The 27978-nt window shown below is 41.3% G+C and overlaps 1 protein-coding gene across 2 annotated transcripts in view; it reads right to left on the bottom strand.

Moving 5' to 3' along the window:
* Positions 1-22889: 22889 nt before the first annotated feature.
* Positions 22890-27978, bottom strand: part of ONECUT1 (one cut homeobox 1) — a 75925-nt gene continuing 70836 nt past the window's right edge. For both annotated transcript variants that reach the window (XM_085644165.1, XM_085644166.1), the window contains one exon: positions 22890-26511. In XM_085644165.1, coding sequence (XP_085500291.1) covers positions 26222-26511 — 290 coding nt within the window. In that variant the 3' untranslated portion in view covers positions 22890-26221. The remainder of the gene's footprint in view (positions 26512-27978) is intronic.

The raw sequence follows: 27978 nt of genomic DNA, 5'->3' as shown, positions 1-27978 counted from the left end.
CTACCCAGTCTTGATTCTGTGCCTTCTGGGTGTCTCTGAACTTAATCCTGTATTGTTCAGTGGTTAAGCCAAACCCATCAATGAGAGCAGTCTTCAAAACTGAGTAATTGTCAGCATACTCTTCCCTAACAGTGAGGAGCTTATCTCTACCTTTGTCAGCAAAGGAGAGCCACAAGATAGCCACTCACTGCTCTTGAGGGACCCTCTGCACTTTACATGCCCTCTCTAAAGCAGTTATCCATTTGTGGATGTCATCCCCAACATGGTAGAGAGGGACAATCTTGCTCAGGTTCCTATTGTCAAACCTCTGAGCTCACTGCTGCTACCAACATTGAACTCTAGTCCCAATTTCTTCCTAGCCTTCTGAACTTTAAGGGACTCTCTGTCAAGGGCCAACTTCTCCTGCCTGAGCCTAAGCTTAGCTTTCTCAAGCTCCAGAAGTTGGTACTTCCTATGTAAAGAGTTCCCTCCCTTACTAGAAATGGAGGTCCCTACTGAATGCCCTGAGGCATTGGATTCTCTTGAGGAGTATCTAGACCTCCACGGTCTACTTTGTACTCTCCTGGGAGGAACAAAGGGGCACCTTCTGGGCCACCTGTAGCATCCTCTGGGAGGTCTTAGTTATCCTGGTGGGAGCCATCAGGCTACCCCTGGTCAGAGTTAGATTCTAGGTCAAAGAGGTGTTTCCCTCCTGTCCTATCTTCATTCCCTGGCCCACCCCCTCAGTCCTGTTCATCTGACCCAGAGGCTTTCCTCAGGTCATCCAACGGTAACACCTCTACAAGGCGTTGAGTGGTGGCACTTCTCCCAGTCTTCAGCTTTCCAAATGCACACAGTGCTTTCAGTTCTTGGAACGAAAGTTCACTGCATCTATTAGGCAGAAAGCCACTGGCATCTCCTTTAGTAGACATACCAAGTGAGGTGTGGTATTGCACCTACATAACCTAGTGGGTGCATAGGGGCAGATGATTCAAGCATTTTTGTAAAACCACTTTTCCCATGGACCACTGCCTGCTCTTACAAAATGAAAATAAATATAAAGTTTTGTAAAGCATCTCGTTTTCCTGATAGGAAAACTGGTTGCTTTACAAAAAAAAAAGATTGCTTAATTGAAAAGTAATCACTGACATGGTGGTCTGCTGATCTCAGCAGGCCACCATCCCCGTGATTTTTGCAATTCCTAGGGGTTCTCAGATTGCGAGCTACCTCATTAATATTCATGAGGTAGGTCATTTGCGACCCCCTAGGATCACAAAAGGTGTACTATACACATGCATTTTTATTTATTTATTTATGTTATTTTAAAAGTTTTATATAGCGCTGGCTAGACCCGGAGGTATCAGAGCGCTTTACATAAGGTTTCACAGATATTATAAAATGTCTTCAGTTACACGTTACATCAGTTACTAGAACAACATTTCAAGAGTGTAGAAGACTAAATAAATGGAGTTTAGAAGGGTAAGGGGGTGGGGTAGATAGAATGTGGAGGCGAAGGAGGGTCTGGCCACAGTCCGGCTGGGTAGGTGACGAACGAGGAGGAAGTCCACAGTCCATCTCCTCTATAGCTATCAGGTAGCTCCACCGGGCATCAGCCAAACAGCTAGGTCTCAGCGGGAAAACAATAAAAGAGCAAAAGCAGCTGCGGGGAAGAAACAAGACAAATGTCAGAAGTCCGGCTGGGTAGGTGACGGCCATGGCGGTGTGCCGGAGCCAATCACCCCTATAGCTGTCGGGGCAGCTCCACCAGGAATCAGCCTTGTATGCGTTTCGGGTTCCACCAGAATAGAGAGAGGAACAGGAGGTGATCCAAAGTCAAGACTCGAGAGGGGCAGGGGGTAGGGAGAAAGGGGAGAAGGGAAGTAAGGTCAGGAGAGAAATCGGTCCTGGTGATCCTGGGGAGAGCCTTCAGCTACGTTCTCTAGCTGGCCACTGGGACAAAGATGGTGAGAGGAGAGGTGAGGAAGGGACAGACTCCAAGTTCAGAGCTCCTCGTGGTGAAAAGTCTCCCCTGGCGGTCATCTTAAGGTCAGGCAAGGAGTGAAAACCCCTGTGGGTCCCCACATCCAGGTCCTTTTCAAGGATTGCTAAGACCCTTCCTGGGGCCCTGCTATTACTGCTTTCCCCCCTCAGGGTGCCTCTGGGGTTCCCCCGTGCCATACCCATGTCTGGTAGAGTGCCCAGGGTGAAAAAACGGCTACTGGCACCACTCAACCTCTAGTTTTGGCTCCTTTCCAGAGGTTTGTACCAGACTTTGGTGCTGGCCACACTGCTGGCTCTCACCAGCGAGCACTCACCAGTGTGGCAGTGGTGCGCTCCTCGCCTCCCGCAGCAGCCGCAGCCGCGAGTGGCGGCCGCCGTTATCGGGGAATCCGGTTGTGGGCTCCGGCTGGATGCAGCCAGCGGTGACGATCGTCAGGTCCGCGGGAGCGCACCGGGCACGTCAGCTTTCCGCCTGGTGTGATTTGCGGGTGGAGGCTGGTGAGTGACAGGGCAAGGAAGCGGCCTCCGGTGTTGGTAGCGAGCAGCGCGTCAGCCACACAGGCTCCTCGGTAGGCGGGGGCACTGTGTTGGAAGTCCGGAGGCCGGGCGGCACTGCCAGGTCAAACAGCTCCCGGTTAAACGTGGGTCTGTTCGGGGGTATCAGCTACGGTAGCTTGAGGGTAGGGTCTGGGTGGGCGGTGCGACATACTCACCGGGCAGGCTGGTCTCGGAACTGGCGGCCGCCATAACATGCCATCTGAAAGAGGCTCAGGCATGAAGACCCAGGTGGACGACCAGGAGGAGATAATATTTGCCACGTTGACACGGCTGGCCCCCAGGGTCGCCTGCCGTTCCTGTCACCGCGGGGCCTCCGGGGGATTGACAATTGGGCTTACTTGTGCTCTGTTGCTGTGCCTCCTGGTCAGCAAGCCCCTGATCTAAACGCAGCGGTTCCGGGCCAGGCGTCCGCTCGACTCCACGCCTCCATCTTGCATTCACTCATCTGTAGGTCTCCAATCATCGCAGTACTGGAGTGCTGCGCACATTTACACGTCGCCGGCCTGGCTGAATAAATCGAGCTCCCGGGGACTTGGTGTCCGCGTCCCGTTTCGGGTTCATCAAGACCTCCGCAGCTCAGTGCGTCTGGGCTCTGCCGCCCAGCGCCGAACACAGACTTGAGTCCAATTCCTGTTGTTGTGCTCAGTCCCTCCTGCTGAGCGGCGTTAGAAACACTTTCCGGTGAGCGCGCTGGATGCTGCCTTTCTTCAGGAGCGCTTGAGGATGCACGGGGTGTTTTCTTTGTTCCACTGTTCGGTGCTGGTGACCGCCATCTTGCTGGCCGGAGCTCCGATATATTGGTGTTTAATTCGGCCTCATTTGTTGGTTTTCAGGCGTAGTCAGCAGACCCTCAGGTTCCGTGTACCTTCCAATCCCAGAATTTAGGCAGCGTTGTTGGATTAAGCATTATTTGCATGCGTTTTGGTGTCAGGGAGTGCAAGGTTGGTACGGAGCTTCAGTTCAAGCAGCCATTTCGACCTGGCCACGCCCCCTCGTACATTCATACATTGCATTTTGCGATTTACTAATTGCAAATCTTTGTGGTTCGCAATTAGCGAATCACAAAATGCGATCTACATACATCTGGCCCTAAACTCTCTGAGGTTGAGAGTGTGCTAAACTCTCGACGTACCCAACTCTAAGTTCAGTAGAACTTACTATTCTAAGCTTGTATTTATATGTGCCTAGTACAAGTGGTTTTTTAGTTAATCAATACAAAGATTTATCTGGTAAAACAATGCAGGCTTGAATCCCAACCGCTGCACACCAATGTGAGAAGCTGGCCTGGTATATAATGTCCGCTAATGCAAGTGGGCACCTTGCATCAGTCCAGACAACCCTTACGGCAATATAAGAGGTCTCAGACAACCTTAGAAAGCTATCCAAGTGGTAGCAGTGAAGCGCAGCCTTCAGGCTTTGTCTTGAAGGAGTGTAACGCAGCTTGTTCTACTAGAATGCAATCTTATAGTATACATTAAATGAAAAGAGAACCACACATAGTATTTGTAAAAATATGTATTTATTACATAACACTATCTAGTATGTTACAGTATCTCCCACGCGGAGATGGACGCAAAGCACACAAAACTTTAGCAAAGAAATCACAGTAAATAGCACTAATACACAGTGGGCCCGGGGGGGACCAAACCATATACTAATAAAGTGGTAAAAGAACCACAACTCGATTCAGGAGGATCTTTAGAGGATGTAGAATTGCTAGGGACCCACAGAACCACCTAAGGTAAGAAGATAGGGACCCCACAGAGAGTGTGTGCATGTGTGAACATCACCGCGTGCTCCGTACAAATCGATGTGCAAGTCGTGGTTGGATTTTTAAAGATTAGAGACCCTTCCCTGTGTACCCTGAAGAAACTCCATGGGGGATAGAAGGTTGGAGAGCCACCCCGCCTGTGGCTACCGTGGTACACAAGTTACCTATCCCAGGGAAGCCAGGTGCATAGGTGTGAATTGCCATCGGAAACCGCTTTCGAACCCAATGGAGGATTTCAGGAAAGTGCCGCTGCTGAAAGAGGAGAAAGTGTTCGGAGGAATACAGATATGAATTCTTGAAGAGGAGTACATGAAAGCAGAGAGGACACTGTCAGTGCCACTCAAGGGTGACCAGAAGACTTGGAAGACGGATGCCCTCCGATGTCGGGTGCTTCAGGAAGGATGACAGTGACCTTGACTCTGCAGCTGTGAGGACCAGGCATTGCTGAGGAGAAACAAGCCTTGGCAAATGCAACCCACACAGGCAGCTAAGAAGGTGCATGGTTGGGACCAGCAAGGTTCAGGAGATTCACCACAAGCAAGGAAGTCAGGGCAGGTCCCAAGCAACTAGGGGAGCCCAAGGAAAACAAAGGTGACCCTAAAATGGACCCACAGGCCAAAGGCACAGGAGTCGTGAGAGGACCTCAAGCAGCTCATCAAAAGAAGCAGGCCACGATGCACACAATGTGGTGTGACCAAAGATTCTGGTCACTGGAGGTGCTCGAGGTTGGGGCTACATGGAGCCCACAGCTCTTCTTGTAGAGATGTCAGCAAGCCTTTGCAACTGCAAAGGGGATGCGATACTCAGGGGTTCGGTTATTGCAACTACCACAAGGACTACTGGCCTCAAATTTGGTAGGAGAGTAGAGAAGGCCTTGGGAGCTGAGGAAAGCCACCACCTGTGTTGCAGAGCCCACTGAGTCTGGAGGAGCTCGGGGTCTGCAGACCGTTCAACTTAGTTGTGGTGCCTGTAAATGCAGGGGAGTGACTCCTTTACTCCAAGGGAGATTACTTTGGTTGTCCTTGATGCTTCACAGGCCTTGGAAGGTTCCTGCATGATGCACACAAGATACAGCAGACTGGAAGGGAGATGAAGTCAGGCCCAAACGAAGTCCAGAGTGGCCAGACAGTAGAAGTGCAGTGGTTTCAGTGCTGAATCTTATACCATGATGAATCTAAAGATCTACACCCAGCTAAGCCCTTAAGTACCCTAGGGAAAGGGTTGGGAAGAGAATTGGGGGAGCCTCCCAGGGGAGGGTCTGGACAGGGACGAGGCTCCTCCCATGTCCTTTGTCCAGTTTTGCACCAAGCGGGACACAACAGCTCCCAGGACTGGTTCGAACTGGACTATGCACAGGGATAGCAAATGTGCCCCTCATGCAGAATTTCAGGTGCTGGTAAGCCCACCCACCCAGCCCTCATACACTAAATCCTGTCTGGGAGGTGGTCACACCTCCCTGTGACAGGATGCTTAGTGTTCCACCTTCCTCTGCTCGAGCTTGGCTCAGCAGCAGGAGGGCAGAAATGGGTCTCTGGTCAGCAGCAACCATTTTGTGCTGTCCGGGACTAGAAGGCTGGTACCTGGAACACAGAGTCTAACGGAGGGCTCTTCCAGTGCTTCGTTTACAGTATGGGGGTATGATTCCAACATGTTTGATACCAAACATGATAGGATTCGTTGTAGCCATTTTCGAGATGGTCATCACGCAATTATGTGGTGGTCCTCTATATAGTATATGGCTGCTTCACTGACAACCCAGGAGAGTGGACTCCGTAGGCTGCAGGGGGTATCTTGCTAATGCAGGGGCACCCTCTCACTTAGAACCAAGAGCCCTGCCCTCGGGATCGTAAAGGCCTGCTATAGGGGTGATTTATAGGTTTTTAGTGCAGTGACCCATAAATAGAGTAAACCTATATCTTTAGTAAGTGGTGCATGCACCAACTTACACAGTCCTGTAGTTCCATTTTGAATGGTCTCTTAGGTGAGGTATAATACATGCTTCAGCCCATGGGAGACCTCTGTTCACATGGTTACAATATACTAAGATCTGACAAGAGTACCCCAGTATCCAATCTGGGGTTTACATAAGTACATAACACAACAGTTTAAGGAGAAAGCAGATAGACTAGGGTCCGGATTAGCAGGATCCAAGTCAGACTTTTCAAAACACAGAATAGCACCAGTGATGTCTAAAGTGATTAGTACATAATTATCTCAATACATAGCTAAAGCATCAGCTTCATTCTTTCCTGTCTAAGAGAGTCCTTCTCATCTACTGGCGGCTCGGCCAAAGTCTACCCAATCAGTCATTGGAGCCCACATTCTCAACACTTTTTTCCCAGACCGTGCTCCTCTTCTTGAGTATACTGCTTTTGCCAGGTTATATACCAGGCTAACCATTGCTGAAATGCAAGTGTATTCGGGTCCAACCAGGCAGAGGGGATGCTTAGTCAGAAAATGGTTATTTAGATAAATAGAAGGGATCGTCCCCTCTCACTCTCCCCTAACGCCGGAGTTAAGGGTGCCTTTATCTTCAAATTGTTATTAATAAAGATCAATATCTCCTCTTTCACAGACGATAACACTCTGCATGTAGCAAACATATGCACAATGTCAGCACCGTACAATTGGCACCTGGGGCACCGCGACCCTTTACCGTTCCCCCCATTTTATAATTCTACTGGGTCTATAATATAGGTTAAAGCAAGTTTTATTATATTGCACTTGTACCTTGATGACAATAGACTTTATTTTGCTTGTGAAAAAGATTTCAAAAAAGTTGCCTGGGTTCGGCCAATTTCTCCTGCCACCTTCAAGAGTGTCTGTCCAAATCATCTTTCATAAACATGTTCAAGAAACGGTTGAGTACCCCAATAGGACATTCTTGTTGGCTAATAGTTTGATCTAACCGGTCAACTCCAAGAAAGCCCACTGCACCCCCTCCTTGTGCCTCAGAAAATCTCTCTGACCAATGATAAAATCATTTCTAAGTTCTTCAATTTCAAAGTTCTTCAAAAGAAAACAAATGCCTCAGTCTATTTAGCCTCACACTGTCCCAGCAAGAAATATATTGATCACAAAAAATATCAGGCAGATTCTATTCTTCCAAATAGGCATTTAAAAAATTAAATCTGCCAATCCCCATCATCTTAATCCTCCTACAAAACACAGACCAACCCTTAAAATCACCTTGGAGAGTCTTAATGTGCACTCTTTTAAAATAATTAAACTCGAGCAGCTGCCAAAAGCATCGATACCGATTAACAGTTCACTGGGGGTGTGGATACAGTCTCAGGCATCCCCCACTGACCTTTCTTGCAGGAGGAACCAACTACATTATAAAGTGGTGGCCAAATTATACAATTTAAGGTTATGAAGGGCCCACCCACCTCTCTACCTTGGTAGCGTAAGAAATGTGAAAGCTCTTTTAGGTTTAGAGTAGGCCCAAAAAAAGTAAGAAATTAAATCCTCCACTGAATCTCAATGTTCAGTGGTATGGCCCAAAACAAATTAGGAATCTTGTGAAGAAAAAACATTTTTATTATGTTGCATCTGCCAACTAGAGACAGATGCAAATTTCTTAATCTGTTTTGCCTTCCCAACAAAGGGCTCAAGATTTTCGTTTACTATTTCATCTATGTTTAAGGATATGCTTACTCCTAGATACACTGAGCTTTTCACAACATGATTATTCGATAGTGAGCTCTTGACATTATAACAATTAATATCTTCTCTTTATTAATTGAATATCCAGAGATATTTCCGAATCTAATGGCTTCCTGCTCGACCTCATTAAGTGCCTCTATGGGACGGGGGGTCACAGGTGCTATATCTTTGGCATTTGCCAAGGTCTTAGTGTCCCTTTCTTGAAGCTGCATGGAACTGATTGAGATTCTATTCTCCAATCTATGTATGAAGGGATCAACACATATGGCAAACAATAGTGGTGAGCAAGGACACCCTTGCCTTGTCCCCCTTGAGATCTCGAATGACTCCGACAAATCCCCTGTTACACATACACTCTGGCCACTGGTTTATTTTACAGAGTCTTGACTGACTAGCAATATCCTAGCCCAATACTCACTCTTTGCATTGTTACCCAAGGAATTGCCAGGAGACTCTAGCAAAGGCTTTCTCAGCTTCCAGCAAAATCAAAGCCATAGGGTCACCTGCCACCCAAGCAGCATCAAAAAGGGTAATTACCCTTTGTGTATTATCTGTTGTACCTCTCCCAGGAATAAACAAATGTTGTTGTCTAGAAACCACCTTATTTATCACCTGAGACAGCTGAGTGGTCAAGATTTTAGAATGAACCAGAGAATCCCCATTGATCAGAGTGATTGGTCGATGCAAGTTATATTGCAGACTTTTTTTCTTAGGAAAAACATCTATTTTTGCCAATCATAAAAAGCTAAGTGGACTAGCTTCATTGTATATTTGCATAAACAAGTTGGTCATACACTCTTTGAGCTCTGGTTCGAATACCTTATAAAAACTAGGTAGGTATGCTTTCTGTACCTGCCGCTTTCCCAGGGGAAAGACTAACCAACGCAAGCAAATGTTCTTCCCACAGTGAAGGCCCCTCCAATAGATCTTGCTCATCTTCACTACATTTTTCTAAGGGAGCCCTATTAAAATAATGGATTATATTCATTTCATCCCCCTCAGCACTATCTGCAGAAAGATCTTGATAATATCTCTGAAATGTCGCCCTGACACCTACAGGGTCAGAAACTATCCCTAGTATCGGATCTCTTATTTCCCGCACCTTGCTATGTACATTTTTCAGTCTTGTTCTGGGAGCCAAATTATGCCCTATCTGTTCACTGCATTTGTTTGCTTTTTCCCTCCACACCCTGAGTTTGTCTGCGGCTATTTTTGCGGAAATTTCCACAATTGCTGCTTTGGCGATAGCTACCCTCAGTTGTACTTCAGCTACCTTATCTCCCTGCTGTGTAGCTATAACTGGTTTTTCTTCCTCTACTACCAGTGCTGCATACAGAACACCCAACATTTGTTTCTCCTTCTCCCCTCGGTTCAAAGTAAACTGCAGGGTCTCCCTCTGTATCCCTGTTTTCAAAGTGTCCCAAACCACCCCTAGCGGAGAATGCTCTATAGTTTCTTACCGAAAAATTGGTATCCATTTGTTCATATGTTCACGATATTCTTTATTAACTAAAAGAGCACGTTCAAAACTCCTCTGTGTCACTTTTCTAAGAAATCCTCCACTTTTTATTTCCAATACTAGAGGGTTATGATCAGACATGATCCGTGGGTAGTTTTCAATATCACATTCTTGAACAACAGCATGGGAGAAATAGAAAAAATCTAAGCTAGCATGAGATTGATGTGGCACAGAGAAGAATGTGATCCCAAACTCTGTGGTTTCCTTAACCTGCCATACATCCGTTGATCCATGGTCCCTGTAGAACCCCCTTAAATACTTGAAACACTTCCTGTATATACATAGAGGCCCTCAAAGGACCAACTCACAGGTAGATTAGTATTCAAATCTCCACACAGGATAATAGGTAAGGACCAAAGTACTAGTTCATTAGAGAGCCAGCCAAATAACCTGTGATCATCTGTGATGCACCCATAAGCAGAACATAAAGTAAATCTTTTCTCAGAAGGCTGGAATTATGGTATGACCCACCAACCGTGTTTATCTGAACGTACTTGTTTAAAGTGATCACATGTGTTGCAAGTTAATATCGCAACACCACAAGTGCATGTCTCTTGTGATATCCCCCAAACAACTTAAAAACAGGAGACCGAAGAAGCTGTAGTTTTGATCCCTCAATATGAGACTCTTGAAGACAGATAATATCAGCATTTAGAATTTGAAGCTCTAATGCAATACTACGCCTTTTTCTCCGATCATTCAAGCCGCAGATATTAGCAGTTGCTATTCATAATTTACTCATATCTAGCCTTCAGTCTGATCACCAAACTACACTCATCCCCCCATGAAACCACATAACCAGGACACAAAGACTGATAGATACTGGCCTATTCTTTTTAAATCAAACCTCTGCTGTTTTTGTCTACTCATTGTGTAGCCTCCCCCATCGTTATCCATCCTCTCCCCAGCCCCACCCACTCCTCGAACACCTCCTCCCACTACCAAAGCATGAGAAGTCAGGCCCAATGCATGATTGATTGATAACACTCAAAGAGAGACCCCACCACCCTTCACCTCACCCCCCCAATTGATAAATGCCTTAAGAAAAAAGAAGCAGACAGTATGCAGCCCTGGCCAAAACACCAGACACCAAAAAGCCAACCCCTTCAACCTCCTTCATGTTAGCTCAGCTTTCAATCACAACCAGAATAGTAAGGAATGGTTATATTTCTTGTCCCTTCATAATCAATATATCTACTTACTAGTGGCAGTCCCTCCGGCAAGCTCCTTTAGATATTCCTAGGCCTGTATCTCGAAAGTAAAACTGTGAGTACGCCCATTGTATATAACTTTTATCGCACTGGATTTTGAAGATATACTTCAGCTGCGATTTTCTGAAAGAGGCTAAAGAGCTGCCGTAGCCACCACTGCCGTTCTACAGTAGGATGAGCAAAATTTGGTCTAACAAAAAAGGAAGCTCCCTCATATTCTCTTTTTGCATTATGACGGGCCACATCGTAAATCATTTTTCTTAGCAAGAAATTCCCAAATTAAACCAAATTAACCCGGGGCCTCTCTATTTCATTAGACTGGTGAATCCTTACCCTTAGGGGAAATCGATGAATACGTTGGATTTCCACGTCCCAGTTGCAGTTGGTCATTTCAGGGAATGCCCCTTTCAATAGAGTCACCATATACGCTCTTGTGTCATTCCTCTCCACCCCTTCCGGAATCCCCAGGAAACTTAAATTGTTCCTGCGTTGTCAGTTTTCTTGATCTTCTAGTTTCTAAAGCACATCTGTCATTATTGCTTCTTTGGGAGATTTCTGGGTTCTCCATGTGTTAATCTCAGTCTCTAGACACTCAGTCCATTCTTCCACCAATGTAACTCTCTCCACTATGTCCGAGCAGGCTTTATTCACTTTTCTAATGGTTCCATTTAGTTTTTTTTAAGGAAGCAGAGCAAAATGACTTTCACTCTGGGTTTCTTCCTGTAGTTGCTTAAATAGATTAGAGGACACATGCAAGCATTGATTCTACTGTTTCCACCTGAAACTCAATAGGCTCAAAACCAAATTCCTCTTACTCGCCCCCCATAAGGATCTCTTGAAATCAAAGATTGGATAAAACATCTAAACAGCCTTCAATTGCCTTTCACATGCTATAAATTCCACAAGATCACTGGGAATAACACTCAATAAGAATCTCAACATGCAGGAATACATCAGCACAGCCATCAAAGTAGCCAACCTTCAAATCAACAGAATGAGACATATAAAAATCCTTACTAACCCTGGGACAACCTCAAAACAGCTGAGCAAGCACTAGTAATCCCCAGGTTAGAATATGAAAGTGATACCTTATGTGGTCTGCCTAGATACAAGCTGGATCTACTAAGGGCATCTCTTACTTCTGCTGCAAGACTCATCACGAGATCCAAGAGATACAACCACATCACTCCCAATCTGAAGGCACTAAACTGGCTCCCATACGAGGCAAGGATACAGCTGATAATTGCTTGCTTGACACATAAAGCACTACAATTCAACACATCGGAACACCTAGCTGACAAACTGGAGCTGTCTGATGGCTGCAGATCCCCTAGGAGCACCTTATTATTAAAACCTCAGAAATAACAGAAAAAGAAAATCTACAACGGAGCCTTCTCCGGTATGGCCCCTAGAATTTGGAACTCCGTTCCCCTGAAATCAGACTGAACCTGTCAAACACTTCATTCAAAAAGAAGGTCAAACTATTTTTGATTAACAAAACTCTGCCCTAGAACTTCTGACTCAACATATAGACAATTTGCTGACACAGTATCTCAACCTGGGCTGTCACTCGACATCAACATCTAGGTGTTTAACTCACTGACCTCCTCCCAATTTGCAACAGGTATTGACAACATTTGTGTTGCTTGGTTGTCATGTTTTCTTCTTGCTTAACCAATTGTAAAGTGCTCTGATGCCCTACTAGGGTCAAGTCCGCGCTAAATAAAACATTATAAATAAATAAATACTTTAGATGGCCCGGTTGCTGCATTCTCAGATGCATTACCGCCTACATTCGGTTCCTTCTAGTTTTCTACCTCTGAATAGATTAGTACTGTAGCTGAACAATCCCATCTCAATTTCTCCATGGAGATTGCATCAATGCCCTGCCCCTGCCCTCTCAAAAGCTCTTCTTGCCTTTCTTTTTCTTCTTTGACAACTTGCATCAAGTTAGAACAGCAGACTTATCCGGAGCACTATCAATAGAGGAATCAGAGGCCAAATCATCTATAGACGAAGATGATGTACTGCACCCACCTGAGCCCTGCTTCAATTCGGCTGATCTTCTGGGGCTTAGCTTAACTTACTCGTTCCTTCCTCCTTCACACCTTTCCCAATAGCCGTAGTAAGGGACACCATCCGCATAGCTTCCTCCATACTCTTGGTGGCAATTTCAACACATCCTTCTAGTATTATGGAGTCCATGCTAACCATGATTTCCCTCCCATTTCAGCTTTCAGATCTCTATTGCAAACTCGGGGAAATATATTTGCAATCAGGCACTGAGAAGTCCCAGAGTCACCATGCAGCGAGCCCCTAACCAACCTTAGTGAGGCCTTCTTTGTGACTTGCCCCCCTGATTCGGACTTGCATTTGCATGTAGCCTCCTCTCTTTTTTCCAGTCCCCTTGGATCCTTATCGGGCTTACGGCGTGTAGTCATGAGGGTCGGGGTGGCAACCGCACTCATAGTCACTGGCTGTTTAAATCCTCAGCCCGACATTTTGCCTACCAGGCGCACTACCAGCATTGCAAAGAAAAACCTGGACAGCCGGGCAAAGCACTGGGCCGCTTTAATTACCGCAGCAAACATGAAGCGGTCCAATGCACTTCAACTACCGCTTCTCTGGCAAGCTCGGCTTCTTCCTATCATCCAAGCTCCTGTCCTGGTTCCTCCACGCATGCTCCGTGACTGCTGCAAGCCAAACTAGCAAGACAAGGCAAACGGGAGCAGCAGGCAATGTTGGTGCATCACTCAGGTGCCATCTTACTCTTGATCAATGGATTTTTTATTTTTTTTGCAGAGTTTTATATAGCGCAAACTTGACCCAAATCAGATATCAGAGGGCTTTACATAGCACGAGCTACGTTACATGAGGACACACATTCATTTTTGTTAGGCACGGGGAGATTAAGTGATTTGCCCAGAATCACAGGATGTTCAGCGTCATTGCCGAGACTCAAACCCAGTTCCCCAGATTTGAGGTTGACCGCCCTAGCCGTTAGGCCAACTCCTCCTCCCATACATTTTGGAAATTTAATTTTTAGCTCCCTCCACCATAGGTTTCAGTTATTATGAACTATTGATATTTAAGGTGGACACTATTGTCATTGATATGTATCGATATCCTCTGGACAACAGAGAATATCACACTGTACGTAAACATTCATAAGTTCAAAGCCATATTCACACATTTCATGTGCATATTTTTTGCGTCTCCAACCGATGTCTATTTCTACACAAACAACACTACAACCCCATACCATAATAGAAAGCATAGTGGTACTGCACCCTCCCCCAAATCAGGAAGTAGAAATGTGGAAATGGTTGATAACCCAAAACATAGTATTGATAACCCAAAATATTTCCCTATAGACATGCATATGTGATGTTGATTTAGTAGAAGTCTCCACAATCCAGCATATCGGTCATCTTGACTAGGGAATATGATCAGTGGCCTTCTGGGTCTTTTGAGCTAAAGTTGTCCCCATTTAACCCATTTTTCACCCAGCCATATAAACGTTGATTAAATCTTGATTCTTGCTTGGTTTATGAGATATTAGTATAACTATATCAGATTAAACCTATAGAATGTATATAGTAGCTATTAAATTCTACAAGAACAGATCAAATTGTCTTTGACCCTCTGGAAAAGGATGTAAAGTATTCATTTTTGTAAATTGTCTTCTTGTGTGATTGGGCCTCAATTTGTTTTATTGTTTACAGGCTGTTAAAACCTATAGTTTGTGACCCCTGTATGTGGAAGTTGACATTTATGGCATTTCTGGTGACTATCACCTCATTCAAGATGGTCAGTGACATTCATGGTTTTGTACATTGAATCCTTCATGTTACTTCTTTGTACAGTGCTCTGATACCCTTACAATCATGTTCGCGCTATATAAAACTTTTCAAATAAATAAATAAAATACATTTCTAAATACATAGACCCATTTTGGCCAGGACATTCTCAGGTGCATGTTGACAAGAACTCTGTCAGTCCACTATCATCTTCCTTTTACCTTCTTCAGCGCTCTCCGTCCATTTGTTGGACACTGGTTTAAAGTAAAGATACATTTTTGGTGACTCATATTCATAGCACCCACCTTCCAAATAATCCTACTGTCAGCAATTTCCATGTAGCCGACTGGTTTCTAAAATAGACGCGAGGTCTGTGCCTACTTGTGTAATTGGAACTATTACAACGACCATGCATGCAATTCTGCTGTATGCTAATCGAACTACACAGCTATGGTACAGCTTTTGAAAAGGCATATCCATCCACTGCTGGATGCAGCAACCCTGTATGTGTCACTTAGTGAGAAACTGTACATATAAGCACAGGATCAGCATTTACATAAACACACGTCTTTTACCTCGTAACATGATAAACTTGTGACTTTTGTTCCTGCAACATGGCAAACCCCCAACAAACTACAACACAAACATTTTTTTTGTAAATCTAATTAGGTATAAAGGTGTAGTTCCACCTGAACAAACAAAAAAAGGCAAGCCATACCTAAATTTAAATCGCTGGAAAATCCAACATTTTATTTACTACATTTTTGCGACTACATAAACGCTGAAACATTTTAACACTGAAAAGCATGATGACATCACTTGCTTTTTTGCTTAGCAAACACAGCAGATGATATTGCACGGCATAAAGTGAGAACAGTAGCAAAGCTGAAAATAAGAAAATTAAATAAATCTTAACGCAGTACGGGAGATACCCATCAACAAACTGGAATAACGCCTATTGCATTACACGTGTGCGCTACACACAAAAATACGTAAGAAGCGCTTGACTAAGAGAGAGAGCGACAAAGGATGAGCAAGAAACTGCAATAAGGTACAATAAGTATTCTGCAATGTAGTTGCAAATGTGTTAACTTCTAACGCTTTTTAACTTGCAAATCAATTCTGGAAAGATGTATTTCATTGTATCAAAATCATTTTTAACCTCTCTTGTTTCATTGCTAGGAAGAACTTCCCCCTTTGCTCCCAGAAGAGTCTCTCCCTTCCGGCTCTTTCACTTGATGATTGTCCTGGGCGCGCTTTTTCCATTGGGAACATCACCGTCCAAGCTAACTTGAAAATGGAAAATGACAGTCTTGAAAACAATAGGAAAGATCAAAGTTGTACAGTATTTCAGAATAGAACACAGGTGTTTTTAAATAATTTGTGGGCATTTGTAGATTCATTGTACACACTTGTGATTTTACACAAGAGCCTGATTTAGAGCTGAGTGATAATAGAAAATCTACCATTGTTTTGCAGTGCTTAATTTGAAGGTGAATCATGGGTGAAATGTCCTCCATTAGAGCGACATTATGGTGGAAGAAATTACACCCATGGATTAATCTCTGCATTTGGCTGTTCCTAACAAAATCATCAAAAACTCTTTTCCTACCTAACTCTAAATTGGGCCCTTAGTCCTTAACCTCTAACAGGGCCATTCAGGGAACTTCATTGAAGCAAGCTAAGGAACAACTTTTAAATGTATTACAGTACTACTTCTTTGCATTACAAAACTGACATGATCCCACAATGACGATGTAATAAGCACAAAAACACTTTCAACTTGGAAAATAAAAGTGCTCTAAAGCTGCACTTTTCTTTGGTGTTTGGTATATTTATTGAATAGCCTCATTGTGTTTCTTTTTGCTTCATTAAAATTGTCAAAGCACGGTGTATGTGTATAAAAAGCAGACAATCACCTATTGCCACTGTTAACCGTGTGACCATTTAATGATCTTCCATTTCAGATCGCTTTATTTTTTTTATATCAATATTTGAGGTACAAAAATGTATCAAAGATCAAATGCCCACTTTCCCAACACACATTCAAGTTACCAATACCATATCCTACATTCAATAGCATACACCTTGAACTTAACTTCTGTTCTGAGCGGAATCAGAATGTATTTACACCCATAGCACTTTGTCTGAATATGTATATGTGCAGTGCTATTGGCATAACATATGTACACACATATCACTGATTTATGGGGAAAGAATATCAACTTGTGTTGAATACATTGAATAAATGTGCCTAATTGCCCATAGTGAGTGCTTCCTATGTTCTATTTTGTATCAGGAGACATATCATAGGAAGGAGCAATATACATAAATCAGATAACAAAGTATAACATAAGTGTTATAAGAAATTATGTTTTTGACATTTGTGACATAGATACAAAGGTTTTGCTGATATGACACAATCCACACCTTCTTTACTGGCATGACCTTCCTTCCTTTTCTAAGATTACAACATCCTCTGAACATACGTGCTTTGGCATTGCTTTCAGGAAAAGACAGGCTTATGTCATACAAATGCTGCAATGTGAACTCGGTTGGAAAGTGGATTACTGAATAATATATTTCTAACACAAAAGGCTGCTGGACCAATATTGACTGTCAAAATATTTTGTTGTTATATTGCCTATGTTAATCCAAATTTCCAGAGTACATTTTTTACTAGTGATAAAAACAACAAAAAACATTCAGAACATGGGTGTTTGACCCGTTCCTTCTATTTCAAAGTTGATTTACTGACATTTTGGCATGAGCCTTATGGTTAATCATACTTCAACTTATTCCTTTAACAAAAATCTCCAAAGGCACAGAGCGAGGCCCAATGACTATTGAGACGACTGCAATAGACAAATGCTTCAAAGATGGAGAAAAAGAGAAATCCCCAAGTCACTCAGTCTAAAGATTCTCTGCAGTGCGGAAACCTCCCATGTTTGCCATTATTTACTTTTGACTGAACATTATCAATATGGTTGACCCACACCTGTCAAATTACTAAAATATATCTATGTTCCTACTCACTATAACTGTGGAACTGTGCTGAACTTCTTTAATCTCTTCTGTAGGTCCACAGAAATAACTAATTTTGCAGGCCAGCTACACCGTGTGTGCCTTGCAGCGCGAGAAGCAATATATTATTGTAGTTCAGACCTTGCAAATATTCGCTTTGTCATTAATGTAATTTGTCAGTGTTTTTAAGTGGTAAATGTTACATGATTGATTCCGATGAATTTTCAAATTCAAGTTAGCTTGTTTTTTTAAGTCTTACCCATTGTACATTCTATACCCGTGCATATGGCAAATTATATTAAAAAAGCAAAAAATTCTCTCGCATATGCCAGTGCTTTTAACATTATACAACTGTTCATTTCTTTGGATTTGCAGGTCTTACCTGCAATTTAACCTTTCTAAAAAGGACAAATAAATTAACAAAAGAAACATATAGGTAATAATGCCATTGTGTTAAAATATCAACACCATGAACCTTCCTTTTGGCATGTCCAAGGATAGGGGAATCTGGCAGTGTTTAGAACACACATTGAAGTGTCTGCTAAGACAATCTTGAAGATACACCCTGCTGTCAATCATGAGAAGCAATCTCCCATTCATTGTTTCTTAGCAGAAGGACAAAAAGATTGTAACATAAAGCATTGGCCATTTCCAAATCTAGTATGTACACATTTTGTTCATTTTACTACACAATCATAAATTAAAGCATTGATTAAATAAGCTTACAAAATTGCAATTAAATATAAAAATCACACCACATTTTAGAGAACATAAAAGTATGAGCACAGTTATCACAGACGAGAATGTTTTTTATACCCTGTGAAAAGAACATCAACTGTCAAACACAAAGGATCGTCAAAAAAATTAAAGCCATGGTAATGTCTTTCTTGCATTCATTTTTGCATCCCCTTAACATTTTCAAAAAATTCTTCCTTGCGCGCAACAGACTAGTTCTGCAAAAATAAAAACTACAAAATAAATAATAATTATAAAGCATTTGAAGAAACATTACCAATTTTCAAACTACTATGTTTTGCCTTATCACATAGACTCTCTATACAACATAACCCTAAAGATTTCGTATACTATGAGGTATTTGGAAAAATTGGTAAAAGCACTGCACGGCCTGCATCAGGGCACCAGGGACTCGGGTGAGCTGCGCACAAGCACCAGCAGGAGGGGGAGGGCAAGATTCGTGGGTGGGAGATGAGATCATAGGCAATATATCCATCTGGACTGTGCATCGTAGGCATGTAATGGCTGAGTCAGACACCTGGTGATGATCTGAGGGATAGGGGAACCATTTACTACAAGAAGCAACCTTTTAATGCATGAAGAATAGCTATTTGAAAATTAAGGTACACAAAATGGCTGCTTAAAAAAGTTCAGAAGCATTTTTTAAGTCTGTTTCCAATTTGTATTGGAACCTTCAGTGCGAGGAAGATTACCTTACTTTCCTGCTCAATAAAGGACCGAGCAAGGGCTTGTGATGTCATAATCTTTTCTTCCTATATTGCCTGTTTATGTTTTTAAAAGGCTGAACATAATTCTCTTACTCAACTTGCTTAATCTTGACAAACTAGCCAACCCAGTATCAATATGTTATCTGTGAGGCTATGTCCCACAGATGATTTCAAGATTTCTATACTCTCAAACATTTCCCAATATAGTAGAAAATGTGTAACAGTACGTTTATTGTAGGAATACCATTTGGTAACTATACTCAAGAAAAATTTAATTACTGAAAAATATCTAGAAATAATGTTACTCTACTCTCAAATCCTCACCATACCCCTCTCCTATCTTAATGCGTTCTCTCCTTTCGTAACCGGGTTTCTCGTCCTTCCTGACCATCTGACATTAAGAGAAGTACCTCATGCTGCAAGTGCTACTGTATTAAGCTACATTGGCGACCTCCACTGACACGGTTGGACATGCTTGCGATGCACAGTCCCTATTGATCTGTGGATATTAATTGGAGCTTTGGTTCTTCAGCAAGAAAAATGGAAACAGATTCCTTTGGTATCAAAGAAAGGTTCATTGCATGCTTGCACTGCAAAAGCACCATGGTGAAGAATTATTCCTTTTATGTTTAGTAAGTGGCCTTTCTAAGAGGCTGAGGTATTCATAGAGTATAATGTGAGAGATAAGAGGTCAACAGCGGTTTAACACTTTGGTTTAAGCAAGGCACTCATCCTAGGAGTTTTACAAAGTTTGCAACATTTTTGCCTAAAGCTTTATTAGTAGTATTATTCATATTATTATTATTCATAATAATATTCATGAAGAAAACATTTGCACTGAGTGAAGATGGGGGGGGGGGGGGTAGAAGGAAGGTTGCCGAGTGCCCTCTGCAGAGGAAGGCCGTGCAAGGAAAAATCTTTGGTATTCTTTGGTATCATCAATGTGATTAAAATCACGAATGGAAATCGAGTGAGGTAGCGTCTTTGGTTCACACTATAAATAGTAGGTCTTTACACATTATACACCTGGAAGCAACCATTTCTTACCTTTGCTTCTTTGTAGTAGGAAATAGTTACCAAATGTATTGTAAAGCTAACCACACCACAAATAACCAGAAGGCCAACACAGTCCACTGGCCTGCCTTTATGATTTGAATGCCCCCAAAACACCTGTTACAAAAAGGTCAAGTGCTTTCTCTTTGTTTGTTAAATGCATAGTTTTTTTTAAATCCTCTTGTAGAAAGAAGAGCCATTCCAGGAAACTGCCTTTCCGACTCACATCAGTAGAAATGTCCTAAGACTCTTTGGTATATCTAGGTCTGCAGTTTACTTTGCCTGTAAGCACAGGTCCATCTTGGGCTAAAGGCAATATCCCATCTACCTATTTAAAGCAACTGGCTAGCATTTAGCCATATTTCACCATAGCAACTATTATTCTGTATATGTGATTAATATGCCTTAATATATGAAAACATTCAAACTCATTTATGGTGTATTGTCTTTGGTATAGTCTAGTTGTTTAGTTTGCCTGCTATAACTTCCACACTGGGTGTTTCCCGTCGCCACGGTTACCTTCTTTGAAAGTGGATCTGTAGTTCAAATTACCATTGTCCATCAACAGCACTTTCATTCTGCACCCCTGTAAGGTCATACTCGATTTACTGTATAGTATGTCCCCTTAATGCTCTCCTATGTATATCGAAATGTTTATTTTTAATTATACATATAAAGTGAATGGTAAAGATTCAGTTAATTTTGGGAAAACTTTGGTGTGTAATGCATGTTTATGCTTGAAGACATCAGAAAGTGAAATTTCAACTTCTGTGGTGGAAGTTGCAGTGATCAAGATAAAACATAATATTTAGGTAAAGAAGTGTTTAGGACTATGTGGGAGACGTGAAATTATGAGGGTACTTTTACCCAATATACTTCTCCTCACATAACTATAAGGGTTATTTAGGAATGCCATATGGTATAAAGGTCTACAATTGCATGTGTGATAATTTTTCTCATGTTAATGTGGTCTTTGGTTACAGCAAATACGTCCTTTGGTTGTCATATAAATTGGAATAGAAATTATAATACTGGAGAACTTAATTTCCTGCAGGTCACTCTTCTACTGAACAAATAAACCGCTGATACATGAAAGCAAATATCATTTGAATTGTTATTTCTTTACATAAAAATAAATAAATAATTTATGGTATATAAAATTATTTAGCAAAAACGATCTTCAAAGAAACAGAACTGTTCCAGCTTATTATAAGGAGTTGATTTGTCTTTGGTAAAGTAGCTTGAACTAAAATATGAACTGGTTATTAAGTACAGTGCAGCTTGCCACAGCTGTTTTATTAATATTGTTGGTATAAAAGTAATATGTGCCCTATTCAAAAATCATTATTCGCCAACAAGTTGAATGAAACTATCCAAAATATGTACATTGCAAAAGTAAAATCACAATCCAAATTCACAAAATTAGGACTAGTGAACAATTACACTTATATGGTGCACTTATGATTGCAGAGATTGTACTGGCATTATGATATTACCATGGTCATAGTTTTGGGATTGTGAGCATTTAGTGTGGGTCACCCTGCAAAAGGCAGGGAACTTCTACAAAACTGCAGTTTGGGTGCCATCACATACCTCTTGCAGGTAGTGTCCCATCCTAGAAATTCATTCAAACTTTCTCCTGATAAAGGAAGAGGTAAGTGCCTTTCCGAGGTGGCAAAAGGCAGGGGATACTCACATACTCAGGGGGCATGTGGGTAAAGAGAATTTGTTTATCAGGACTTATATTAGTAAAGTTGCATGTGTGGAAATCACACGAGCATTACATTCACATACGCGAAGGATTTACTGTGTGAAAAGTCTACATGAGTTAACATTATGAATTGGAGTATGACAAGAAAACTTCATACCTGTCACTGGGATCTTTAGTGGATCCCTTGAGAATCATACATTTGCTACAGCTATTGGACTGATCCTATGGAAGGCTTGTGAATTATCCCTTAAATTCAGTAGGAAGCACAACACATGATACAGAGGGCCAACAAAGAGACATAACCTCAAAATAATATCTATTGTATTGCTACTAACTTCATAAAACATAAAAAATGTGGAAAATGGTAAAAGTACACAGAATACATATTCATGTGCATTTGCCTCAGAGGTTTTGGCTATCGAAGAGCCTGATTTTTTGCAGATCTTTGGTTAAGAGCTAGAGTGTTATTGCATAATGCATTGAGACTACGGCCATGCATGTGACTTCAGGTGCTTAACTTTAGCACCAACTGATGTAGCCCAGATGTGGCACTGTATATTCACATTGATGCTTTTGAGCTTTTTTTGTTCACTTGTGATCATTGTGGTTAGGAAAGCCTATTTTTATATGGGACTAGATACCGAAGCCTGAAGACTTGGTAGTGTTTACTACTTAGAAATCATAGAAACGTCTGGAGCAATTGTCTACTATCACAGTTTGGGATTTAGTTTTCTTCCTCATGAAAACCTAAAAATGCAATTAGTAAAATCTATTTATGTAATCCTCTATGATTATGAAATGCATTAGTTTCTACAGTTTCACTTGAACACAAGGATGTTTCCTGAATTTCTAGTTATGAGATAGCGAATGTTATAGTGATATGGGTTATGACTACGAGCTAAATTTAGAGTTTGGTGGACGGTTACTCCATCACAAATGTGGTTGATAACTCAGTCCTCTTAATGCAAGTGCATTAGGGTATAATTCACTAGCAGTAAGATGGACAGAGTATTCATCAAATTTGTGGTGGAGTACCCATCCACCAAACTCTAGCTAAGCACTAAGGGGCAGATTTACAAGCCCCTTGCGCCACTTTTGCGTCACATGGTAAAAGTGACACAAAAGTGGCGCAAGGGGCTTGTAAATCTGCCCCATAATTTGTACATTTCCTCTCAGTGGACTGTTAAGCTTATGTAGTAAACAGTTGTTTTGGATCATCTACATTTTTAGGTGCTGGACAGGAGTTTACCAAACTAGTTTCATATTCCTCTCCACATATACCACTGTAAACAGACCTGCACCCAGGCGATCTGGCACAGGAAATGAAGTCGGTTCGTCTCAATAACGAAACATGTTAAGCTTCAATATAATTTTGCTTATTATGGACATTTTGCCTTAAGGTCAGTTAGAAAACTGTAATTTTCACTCTATCAAAGTGGATTTAGCTTTTGGTTTATGTCGCGAGATAGTACTATGTTCACAGCTAAATTTGAACTGAATTCAGAAGGTCAATTTGTAGTGGCATTGAGAATAACAATGCTACAGCATATTGCAAAGGAAGATAAAAATCAAAATATAAATGGGCTTAGTAAACTGATAGAAACCCAGCCCAACTCCACGGTACTCAATTTATCAACCTCAGAAGGAGGGAAATCACTGTTATCCCAGCCAGGATTCCAATCCGTGACCAGCACATTACAGCCAGATTTGCTTCATTTGCTGAGCTATCTGAAGTGCCATTATTATCTAGGGGAGTGTATGCTACACGAATCAGGAAACATCTTGACAGCATTTGTGAAGTAAACCTAGGGCAACAGTAAAGCTTCTGCAAGGTAAACTACATCCACAGAGAAGAATATAGACATTTGCCTTTACTAGGGGGTAGTGGTAAGTCTTGGTTAGATGTGGGGAATCTACTGTGTTTACTGCCCTTGGACTTAAATCTATGTATCCACAGTTGTTTTTGAAACTCCTTATTACCCTATTATACTGAAAATAATATTGGAACCTCTCTTTTCAAAATGGCTGATTTGAAGAATTAACAAAAAGCAATAGCCTATTGTTGTTTTACTGGCTCAAGATTTATATGAAGAATGAACTGAAAATGAAAGCAACACATCTGAAATTGTCATCTCTATTATGTAATCATGTACTCATCAATCTAGAAGTCTTTTGTTGGTGCTCTAAAGAAAAGACTTTCTGTACCCAAATGCCAATGCATGGTTTGGCCATATATTTTTATTTGAAATCACTGAGCACTACTGGCATCCAGATTCAATCACTCCCTTTAAAAGAGGTTCCACATATTTTTGGACTGGTAGATGTGTCATTACTTTAAAATAGTAGGAGCAGGACAATAGCTGGGTAGACTTAAGATGAATATTCTGAAAACACTGAGTGACAGGACCTGGGTCACATTATTTATCGTGATATTTTACCAGGTAAATCTTCTTTTTTGGACCAGGATTAAGGAGATACAATCGCATACAAGAACAGAGAGATCGATGTCAACCATGTGCCCTTCAGTAAAGCATTCATTCAAATGACTTGTGCACAAGTCTACCAGCCTCGTTAGTGGGGTAAACTGTATCTGAATGGACTATGTGACATTTTACAAAGATAGCTGTTAAATCAAGTTCTTTCTGAATAATAAAACAATGTGACATTTGGCATGTACCAAAGCCAGGCTTTGGTTTAGGGCATTTCAGAGAATTAATGTGACAGACTATTCTATTATGATACAATGACCTACTATGGATTTCATACCGCAAAGGAAGTAGAAAATACCTGCTTTTGAATAAGGCTAAAGAATGGACTTGGAGGTGGCAACTTGGATTGAATAATATCAGGCACAAAGATATGCCTTTCAAATGCAGAACCCATCTGAAGGTTGTTTAACAAAGAAAAAACTATTCTTATAATCTGTTTGTAAGAGCAGCAAGATCTGCTGTCATTTGCTGTCTGTATAGATGGATTGGCTAGACTTGGATTTGTTGTGCATTTGGGTTTGCAGTAGCTCGTCATCATTCATGTAGGTAACTAGACCACAAAGTGGGGTTAATGGTGAGCTTTGAAACTATGCTTAGAGCAAAGAATATATTTTATATGTTTCAATTAGAACTAAGGTGTTTAAAAGGTCATGCTGTGAAAACTGAAAATGGAGGGTATAGTGATCTTGCGTGCTTTGCATTTACATAAATAGTTATCTGGTTTCATTCATGTCGGCTGAATGTGTAAGACAGCGTGATAGCTTATTCTGCAACGAACAGTCTTAAAGACCTGTCTCAAAAGCAAGCATTGTAAATCCTTCCATCAAAGTGTTTGACCACAGCTTGATATTCAGGCATATGTGTAGATTGTTTGCCCCCTTTCCAAAGTTATTATAATGGAATTTTCCATTAAAGCAATTGAGCTTTGGCCACGTTCTGACTCCTTGCTCTATAGTTTCAAATGGAGGAATTTTAGCTTGTCCCTATTTTTTGATTGGTGAAGATTAAGTCTCAGGCCAATTTGACATTTTAGATAACTTTTAGGGGTGTCACGGTATATGAGATGCCCTATCACACAAAGATGAATGGTGCCGTTATTGGATTGGAGGATGATTGTTCTTGAACAGCATTCGCTCTTTCCTTTAGAAAATGGGTTAGTCTAACTATTGCAAATAACAGTCACTTGTACATCCTATTTCTGGTAAATGAAACTGACCTACTCCTACCACTCTAAATATTTTGTGTAAAAATAGTTTTGAAATATTAAAATTGTTGCAATAAAATACCTGCAATGAAATATTAATTGTGTTCTTTGGTTCCTAGTTTACTTAGATATTTTTCTGCTTAAGGAATTGTGTTTGGTTTTGGTTTGAACATTCCTCAACAAACAAAGAGAATGCACTAGTTTGGGTGCCATTCAAAGTTTCTTTGCCATCGGTTTGGACTTAGATTTTGGGTCTTGAATCCCTAAATCCAGATTATACAAGAGCAAACACACCACCATTCAAATGAACTCAGACGACTTTAAAATGTTTTTGGTCATGCGCTGTCTCTACCCATTCTGTAGACCAGCTTTGACCATGTCCAATCACTGGTATGTACACAGTACTGATACACCATACACCTTCATGGCATCCACGTGGAAATGAAGAGTCACATTTGGAAAGATGCCCATTCAATGACGATAAATCACTATGCTCCAAACCACCAGACAGCCAAGTACAGTGAACATGAAGATGGATGAAGGTGCAGGCCCAGTGTGATTTTTTTTATCTTCCATTGTTTTTGGTAGTCGTCCTCCTCCTACTAAAGTGGGTGTCTCAGTACAAAGTCATAATGTAGGTGACTAAGTCTTTGGTTTCTTTGGACTTATAAATAACATTTGTTCAAACAGTTATCAGTTTAAACCTGCTATCTTGAGGTCCTGGTCTTTGTTTTAAAGCTTTTCCACCGAGGTTTAGTTTGTGGTTATTCCTTCATGCTTTGGTACAAGTGCTTGATGAAGATGAATTGCCTGAACTGGAGTTACCCTCGTCTTGCCACTTATCAAGGCTCCTTCTCCGTGCATTCATGAAGAAGTTGCTGACGGTACTCAACTCCAACCCCAGTTGCTGGGAAATGGTAATTTGTAATTCTTTGGATGGGCGCTTATTTTCTTTGAATATTGCATGTAGAGTTCGACGCTGGACATCTGTGAAGACCAGCCTAGGCTTTTTAGGTGTGTTCCCTCTATCCTTCACATGCTCTTGATCTTTCCTTTTGCATGCTGTGGACAAAACATAGCAGTTCATATTAGCACAAATCAGGGAAATAGATATTTAGTAAGTACAAAATAAAGGAACTAAATGAGAGAAAGAGGGAGGCGGGAGCGAAAGGTGAAGTCATTTTAAGTATTTCTTTAATCATGCACACTTTGATCTCATAGAAACATTGTATTATTTGTGAAATCAAATTCACACAAAAACATTAAGAATGTTCCTTAAAGTATTTAGCCCTTAACCCCTTTTAAGCAAATTGGAGAACAGTAGTCACTGCTGTATCTTTGCCAATGACTTGTCGTATATTGCCAAAGAGACCCTAATGCATTATTCACCATTGATTGTCACGTGTGTCTCCGGATGACACTTTTCAACTACAGTGGGACATTTAACTTTATATGGAAGGCTTTTTCATTTTACATCAGATGCACAAACTTTGCTTCTCAACACACCAGCAATGTATTATGTCGAGCAAATTGTCACTGACAATGCTATATTCCTAGAAGTAGTACAGTACATAATTTCCTTTCTTGCCATGAATGGTTGGACATTTTTTAACTTATATCTTCCACTATCATCACCGTGTTTGCATGTGTGATTTTTAGGATGTGCGTGTCCACGTGTTTGTGTGTGTGTGGAGTAAACTATGCTTTTTTATTTTATATCTTTCAATGAATGAAAGAAAAATATAGACGTTTTATTAGTATTTTCAATTTTTTTATTTTTCGGTCTTATCTTTAGATGACAGTGATTTGTAATTAAAATCTGCATTCCTGACTTTATCCTTAACAAGTGTTACAATTCACAAAATGCGATGCAGCACGCGCAACAAAATTTGTTTTATTTATTTTAATGTGTACTTACCTCCGTTCATCCATATTCCGGTGTTTAAATTTCCTCGCCCTGCCTCACTGCCTCACCAAACTCCCTCCACGGGCCGCTACTGATAGAGGATGCTAACAGACATTTGCTAACACTAACAAACCCACTTCATAAGATTACACATAAGCTTCCACTAATGCGTGGGGATATATTTGGCTTTCTGCCGATCATTGGTGTTGAATTGAATGCCTTGCTTATCTGTAAAAGTTGTTCTAGTCTTTATACTTGGGTATACCCTTATGCTGCACAAGTAATACATTTCCTAAGAAGATGTGCTCCATAACTTTATGAAGTGAGCCTTTCATTGACAATTTAAAATGTAGTGCCTTATGGAAAAATGTAAAATAATGAGTAGGAATAAACAATGAAAACCCAGTATTGAGTAAAAGTATATATAACCTCTTCGTGTCAATTTGAAATGTTAGGATATTACTAAATGAGTCTAGGGCATGTAAGTGACAGTGGACAGAAATTGTAGAATCACAATATCTGCACCCTCAGCAAACCAGCCACAACAGAAACCTAAAAAGTGTTGTCGTTTTTAATAGAGCGATTAAGAAGCTTATTAAAATACATACTTCCCAACCATTTAT

This window comes from Triturus cristatus, chromosome 3_1, assembly GCF_964204655.1.
Source record: "Triturus cristatus chromosome 3_1, aTriCri1.1, whole genome shotgun sequence".
NCBI classification, from domain to species: domain Eukaryota; kingdom Metazoa; phylum Chordata; class Amphibia; order Caudata; family Salamandridae; genus Triturus; species Triturus cristatus.
The sequence above is the reverse complement of the archived record's forward strand: the minus strand, read 5'-3'. Positions and strand labels throughout refer to the sequence as shown.